This window comes from Petaurus breviceps, unplaced genomic scaffold, assembly GCF_028583685.1.
Source record: "Petaurus breviceps papuanus isolate PSGF00001 unplaced genomic scaffold, PetGlider_PUasm1.0 558, whole genome shotgun sequence".
NCBI lineage: Eukaryota > Metazoa > Chordata > Mammalia > Diprotodontia > Petauridae > Petaurus > Petaurus breviceps.
In genome coordinates, this window is record NW_027186376.1 from 4,815,851 (window position 1) to 4,823,411 (window position 7,561).

Below are 7,561 nucleotides of genomic sequence, written 5' to 3' on the forward strand. Positions count from 1 at the left end.
CAGGCAGAGGCACCGGGGAGCCAACGGAGGTTCCTGAGCGACGCGACGCGGCCAGACCAGAGCCGTGGGAGGGACGCGACTTCGTGACTGGGGGCAGGCAGGTTGGGAATCCGCTCAGGGCGCGTAGTCGTGGTGCAGCAGAGCGGGGCTGAGGATGGGGGATGATGGAGGGAGGCGGCAGCGGCAAGGGAGGGTACCGGGAAGGGGACGGAGGGCGGGGAGGGGCGGTGGGCGTGTCCCTAGCCTTTGGCGGGGCGGGGGCACGTTTCTGGGGATTCTCTCCAACGGGCCTGACTCCGCCCCCCAGGCGCCGAGGGCGGGGTCGCCGAGGCCGGAGCCCCTTCCCTCTCCCCCTGCCCCGCCCCGCCCCGCCCCTGGGGCCCCCGGGCAGCTCCCGAGCTCTGCCTGCCGGACCCGGCCGGGCGGCGGGCGGAGCCGGGCATCCAGGCTGCTGGAGGGATCGCAGCCCGAGCCGGGGCCGGGGCTGGGGCCAGAGCGGGGCCCGAGCGAGGCCAGCTCGGCCCCCCAGGCCCGAGCCATGTCGGCCCCTCGCGGAGGCTTCTACCGACAGGAGCTCAACAAGACGCTGTGGGAGGTCCCCGAGCGCTTCCAGAGTCTGAGCCCCGTGGGCTCGGGGGCCTACGGCTCTGTCTGGTACCGGGCGGGCTGCGGGGGCTGGGGGCTGGAGGGGGACGGCACGTGGGGAGGGGGGCCCGGGGAGGAGCCGGGGTGGTGGCTGGAGAAACCGCCCCGCCCTGCCCGGCCCGGATTCAATGAATGAATGAGGGGATGAATGGAAGTTCCCTTCCCCCGCACTGGCTGGCAGGAGCGCCCCCTGAATCTTGGGGAGGAAGGGGCTCCTGAGCTTCCCCAGACTGCCCCCAGCCCATTCAGGAGCCAGAGCCCTGGGGCTGAGACCTTAGCTGATGCCGGGGATAATTCCAAAGCCCCTTCTCTTGGCGTGGGGAGCAGGAGGAGACAGCTGGGCTGCTTACTGTGGGACTGTGGGCTCCTCTCCCACGGCAGCCTGATGTCTGTCTGTCCCAGCCCACACTGACTTCCTGGGGCCTGGAGGGAGGGGGGCGAAGGCTCCAGAGGTTGATCTTCTGACCTCTCGGCCCTTGGCTCTGCCTCCACCTTTATCAGCCACACACCCGCTGACCCCAGTCCCCTTGTGACCATTAGGGACTCTGGGAGAAGACCAGTAGGGCTGAGTGGCATGGCCTTGTGTCAGGGAACCCCAGGCCAGAGGTGGGGGAGCTCCTGGCCCTGGGGGCTCCCTCTTCTGAAGGGTAGCCATATCCCTGCAGGAGTTCTGCTTTGGAGGGGCAGACACAGCCCTAGGGGCTCCCCCTTCTGGGGACAGATAGCTCCGTGGGAGTCCCCCTTCAGGAAGAAGACAGCCTTCACTCAGAATGGGGAGACAGGAACAAGCGAGAATCCAGACTGAGAGAAGGATGAACCCAGAGCCCCGTTCAGGGAGCAGAGAGAGTACAGGACTGGATGTGGGTTGGACGTGGGAGACCAAAGGCTAGAGAAGGAGCTCCTGGTGAGGGGTGGGCAGCTGAGGCTCAGGCAGAGCCAGGCTGCAGGGGGCACACAGGGCCCCACCTTGGCTCTGGCCAAGCTCAGGCTTTGCAGACTCACTGTGGTAACAGCTGTAGCCAAGCAGAGTGAAGCAGGAGGAAGGGACTGCTGGGAAGACAGAGAGAGGTCTCTGGGCACTTCCCCAGCTCCTGAGAGGAGGCAGCCATCCTGGGCAAAGGTCTCTTGTCAGACTCCGATGGAAGATTGCTGAGCACCTACTGTGTGCAGGTTGCCTCTGAGGAGATGGTTGAAAGAGGCTCTGGTTCTGCCCCCAGGGAGCTTCCCTTCCGGCAGGGGAGATGCCTTCTAGACCATTACAAGCAAGGGGCCTCAGAGACCTTCTAGGCCAAACAGAGGAGAGAACTGAAGCCAGGAGAGGGCAAGCGAGGTGTCCAAGCTCAGGCAGGGCATCAGGGCCAAAGCTAGGTCCCAGGGCCCTGACTCTCCCGCCAGGGCTCTGGGCACCTCGATGTTTCTGAAGGTAGGGACCCAAATGACTCCCATCCCAGGCAGGCAATGTCTGTCTCACAAGAAGGGACAGACAGAGGCTCTGGGAATGCAGGGCATGGAGAAGATGGTCTAGGCCAGGGGTAGGAGGATCAGGGAAAGCTCTCCAGAGAAGTCTTGATGGGCCTTGAATTGTGGATGTGATGCCAGTAGTGAGAAATAGTGTTTGGGGGGATGGTGTACCAGGCAGTGCGAACAGATGTGGAGATGTGGAAAAAGAGACCAGGCTGGGTAGTTTGCTGTGAAAGCTAGAGCATCTGGAGTCTGAGGGAGGATTGGGAACCACAAGCTGGGGCAGAGCTTGGAGCCTTGGAAGGTCTTGAGTGGGGATCTAGTAAAGTTTCCAGAGCAGGGAGATGTGCTGTAAAGGATGAAGACGGCAGTTGTTGCCAGTTGGCAGGGCCACTTCCAAGGGCAGAAGTGCCCAGTAAAGCGTGTCGGGCCAGCCAGACCTCGTTTCTGGCCCTGCCTGACTTGTTCGACTCCACAGAGCAGGGCAATGGCCTAGAAAGTGGATCTCTGTATTTCAGCACAGGACTTGCCAGGTTCTCCCAGCATCTCTGCATGTATAATGGAGGAATTCAGGCCCAGAGATTCCAGATCCCCAAGGGGCAGTGATTAATGGTCAGTGCTGACCCAGGGAGGTGCTTAGCAGAGTGGCCCAAGGCTCTACCTACAGCCCAGTGTTCAGAATATCCAATAGTCCTTTGCTGTTGGACATTTTCCTTAATGACTTGGTAAAGGCCTACAAGACATACTTATTCAGGGAGCCAGCTAAGAAAATCTGAAATGGTCTTGACAGGCTAGCATTGGGCTGAGACTGACAAGAGGGGACTGAGCAGGGGAAAATGTGAAGTCTTATGCTTCCATCCGGAAAATCCCTGAATGCTACAGAGATGTGAGGATATCAGTGGGCTGCAAGTACTCGCTTTCATGCCAGGAATGGACCTTCTAGTGCCCATCTACTCCAGTCCCCTCATTTTACAGATGAGGAAACTGAGGCCCCAAGAAGACAAATGTCATGCTTGAGGTTATACGTGTGGCAAGTAGCAGAGCTGGAATTGAACTCAGCTCCCCTAATCAAATTCAGTTCCCTTTCTGTGACAAAGCAATTTGACTATGAGTCAACTCCATGACATGGGAGCCCAAAATGGAACTCACTGTTGGGCTGCTAAGAGAGGCAGGAAGGCCAGCAGTAAGTAGGAAGGTGCTGGTCTCACTGTCCCCAGCTCTGCTCAGACCACATCTGGGGTTCTGTGCTCAGTTCTGGGCACCACCTATGAGGAAGAATGCTGACAAGCTGTGCAGCAGTCAAGGGGGGGGGTCTCCCCAGAGCAGGGCAGCCAGCTCCATTTGCAGCATCGGGGGGGCTCCCAGCTGCTGAGATCTCCCAGATGGGTGGTTGGGAGTAGGCCGGGGCTGGCCTGGAGCTTGGGACCTGGGCCTCTCTGTAGCTGTTGACTTGAATAGTCCAGGTTTGGGGGTAATGGGGAGATACCTGGAGAGGATGGTCTCTGTCCGGCCATTGCCGGCTTCTTTAGAAGCTAAATGGGAGGTGGGCTCCTCCAGCCTCAGAGAGACCTGCTGAACTACTCCAGTCCTGTAGCTTTGAACTTTTTTGTAACAAGAAACTCCCTTCCTCCCTCTCTGTCCTTGCCCACAGTCAGGAAGCGACTTCCCCAACCCTGCTTCCTCTACTTCCCCTCATTGTGCTGGCTCAGGCCCCTTGTCTCTTATGCTGCCCCCTCCCCTCCTAGCCTGGACCACCCCTCAAAGGGGACTGTTGAGGCCATTTCCATACCTGCCCTGACCCTGGCTTGAGCCCCCAGCCACCAGAGGGGGGTGAGTGAGATCACTGAGTCATTTTGGGACTGCCCTCTGAACCACTGCTGAGTTCCTCTACTGTCTTTCATCTGTCTTCCCTTCCCTTCTGGGTCATGTCCCTGTCCAACTCAGCTTGACTGGACTTCAGTTAAGACCCCTGGTCCTCTCCTGTAAGCGCCCCAAGTTTGGGGGTCAGAGGAGGAGCAGACCAAAGCCCCACCCTCAGGGAGCTCCCAGCCTGGGGGGACAGAAGAGGGAGCCCCAGACCCTGCAGCCTGGGAGGAGATGAGTAGGCGCCCCAGATTCTGGGAGCTCTGGGCCCCAAAGGCAGGGCTCCCCTTTGTCCATACTCTGGGGGAGGGGGAAGCCAACATCAGTACCTAGGGTCCAGACAGAGGAAAACTGGTCACTGAGTGGCTGAGCCAGCTGGGCCGATGACCCTGGGGTCCTGGGTGCCAGGTGGAGCTCAGGTGGAGCTCAGGTGTGTCTGAGTCCTTGGGACCTGCCAGACTGTCTGGCTCCAGTAATTACTTTTGGTCCCTAGGGATAGAAATTAAACTGCCTCTTCCCTCAGGCTTAGTTTAATAAGGCACAAATGAAAAGTAGAATCGATGACAAAAGGCCAGAGAAAGTCTGGGACAGATAATACCAGTCAGGTGCCTGCTGATCCCCCATCCATACCCCACCATGCCAGCCAGGTGCTCTGCCCTGGGGGAGCTCCCAGTCAGTGGAAGCTGGAGGTAGGTCCATGATCCAATACCAATGTGCTCTCAGTAGCAGGAGGTCAAGGAAGGAGGGGGCCAGAGCTCCCTGGAGCTGAGTGATCCTGGCAGCTAAGAGATTCAGAGGAAGGGAAACTGAGGCCTGCTTTGTTCCCAGAGTCATCCAGTAGACCCCAGAGCACTGACCTTGGTCTTGGAAGGCTTGGGCTATAACCCCAGCTATGAAACTGGTTAGCTGGGTGACCTGTTTCCTCATTGGTAAAATGGGAGTAATAACATTGTAAATACCGTCCTCTCAGCATGGTTGTGCTTGACACAAATGTGAAGGCTTTGGAGGGATCCAACTTAAAAGCCATTCATTCACTGAGACCTTGTGCAAGACCCTGGGGGTGAACACACACAACCTGTGTCCCTGCCCTCAGGGTTGATATTGTGCTGTGGCCAGAGCACATTTGTACAAGTACTAAGGATATACAAAATCATTTCAAGAAGGAGCAAATCCTAAGGTCTGGGAGCTGCTCTCTGAGGGAGATCTACAAGACTGAGGTGAGAGAGAGTAGATTCCAGATTGGGGGGGGGGTGTGGTGCAGGAAGCCACTTGTGCAAGGGGAGAGGGACAAGAGATGATACAGAGGATGGTGAGGTTAATGGGACTGCAACAGAATGCATGAAGAGCCATTTTATGAAAGGCCAGAGCCAGATTTGGGAGGGGACAGATTAAATGCCAAGCTGAGGATTTTGTATTTGATCCTAGAGGCCATAGGGAGCCATTGAAGATTTTTGAGTGAGGGAGTGACAGTCAGATCTGTGGTTTAGGAATACGATCTTATTGTTTCTTTGGAATGTGGATTGGAAAGGAGAGAGAATAGAAGTGAGAGAGAAATAGCACAGGAGGGGTGTGATGTGGGCCTGAATGAGGGTGGTGGTCGTCTGAGTTCAAAAGAGTCATGGGTGGGAGAGGAGTTGTGCAGGTGGGATCTGACAAGGCTTCAGAACCGAGCAGTTGTGGTGATGAGGAAGGCAGAACAACGTCAAGGACAACCAGTCTGGGAACCTGGGAGATTGGAGGCATGCTGGCGCCCTTGATAGGAGGGGAGATGGAGGTGGGATGGCTTGGGGAGAATGTAATGAATCACAGGATCAGTGTTGGAAGAATGCTAAGCAACCATCGGGTCCCATCCATGCCCCAAAAAGGAGTAAGAGAATTTAGGGGACCAGTGAGGGCCAGGGAGGACTGAAGGCTAAGGGTGGAGGTGGTAGAGACAGAACCAGGATAAGGACAGGTCAAAGACACGTGAGAAGTGGTCCAAAGGCAAGTCTGAGGATGGATGGACAAGTGGAGTTGGCCTTAACAAGAAGCGCTACCTCTTCATCACAGACCGGCATAAAGGAGGGCAGAACTGAGGCTCGTGTAGAGGAGTTTTGAGGTGGGAGGGGAGTGAAGAGGGAGCTCGTAAGAAGGGGCTTCTGTTTTCTCAAAAAAGTAGTACATGAAAGTCTGCTGACAGGGAAGCCAGAGGGGTGGAGCAAAGGGTCTGAGGGGAGAAGGAAAGGTTTGCAATAAACACTGCAGAGTGGGATAAAATCAATTACGGTGGGAGGGAAAGATGACCATGCAGCAGTGAATGCCCCTTGGAGGGGTTCACTAAAAGCATTCAGAAGTAAATGAGCAGGAATGAAAAAGGCAGATGGCGGCAGCAGCCAAGGATTGGGGTTTGGCGAGGTGGGACTGGTGATGAGAGCGGTTCATGCTTCCGGGTTGAACTGATTAACTGATTAGTCCAGACTGTGAGAGGAGAGAAGAGAGATCAGAATAAGGACAAAGAACGGGTTTAGGAAAGGTGAGGCTGAAGGAGAGATTGAAAGATAGAAGGCTGTGGTTAGAGCTGGATCACGGAGGTAGAACATTTATGAGAGTTGGCGGAGGTCAAGGTGATGGCTGACCTGGAGGTGGAGTGAAGATGGAGGAGGTTGAAGGAGGCCAGGAGGTTGGTGGACTGAGAGGCCAGAATCTTGGAAGGCACAGCCATAGCCATGAGCATGAGGGAAGGCTGGAGGCAAGAGAGAGACTGAGCAGTGCTGGACCCCTGGGGAAAAGTGGGACATGAACTGGAGGTGGAAAGAACAGCAATGAGAAATTGGACCAAGGTCAGGAATGAAGGAAGGGGCGACCACGGATAGAAAAGCAGCAGCTGACTGACAGGCCTCAGAGGGACTTTCGGAAAGCTGGGTGGAATCAGGAAGACCTGAGTGCAGATTCTGACCCCAGCACTGCTATCAAGCCTGGAGGACCCTTTGAACTTAGTTCAGGATACTGTAAGCAGGAGTACTGAGTGGTGCCCATACCTCGCCCCCTGCCCAGGGCCTTGGGGACAGGATGGGAGAGAAGGAGCAGTGGGGTCTGGACAGGCTGGCTCCAGCCAGGCCAGTGCCTTCACTGCCTCTGTGGGAGGGGCCCCCAGGGCCCCGGCCTCAGGCTCCTTCCCTTCCTCCAGTCCCTGAGGGGGCCTGCTCCTTCCCACAGCTCTGTGCAGTCATGGCCTCCAAGCCCATTTCTGTATGGGGGTCTTCCTCTTGGAGTCTGTGGGCTCTTCTTGCCCTGTTACTGGGGATAGATCTTGTGAGTGTGGGGTCAGTCTGGAGCCAGCTCCTGTGACCAATACCCTCTTGTCTGGCCTCCCTCTCTGGGTGCAGAGAGGGGCAGGGGACAGGGGTTCAAATGGTACAAGCCCATTTTCTGCTTCCCTTCACGTTCTGCTAACCTGTCCCCCTCACTGACTGGGCCTGTCTTACAGTTCTGCCTATGACACTCGCACTCGGCAAAAGGTGGCTGTGAAGAAGCTGTCCCGGCCCTTCCAGTCACTGGTCCATGCCAGGCGGACTTACCGGGAGCTGCGATTGCTCAAGCACATGAAACATGA

General features: G+C 56.9%; 1 protein-coding gene across 1 annotated transcript in view; it reads left to right on the forward strand.

The window, feature by feature from the left end:
• The first annotated feature begins 408 nt into the window (after positions 1-408).
• MAPK11 (mitogen-activated protein kinase 11) overlaps positions 409-7,561 on the forward strand; it is a 14,723-nt gene continuing 7,570 nt past the window's right edge. The window contains exons 1-2 of the mRNA XM_069102936.1: positions 409-654; positions 7,436-7,561. Of these exons, the coding sequence (XP_068959037.1) occupies positions 539-654; positions 7,436-7,561 (242 nt within the window). The 5' untranslated portion in view covers positions 409-538. The remainder of the gene's footprint in view (positions 655-7,435) is intronic.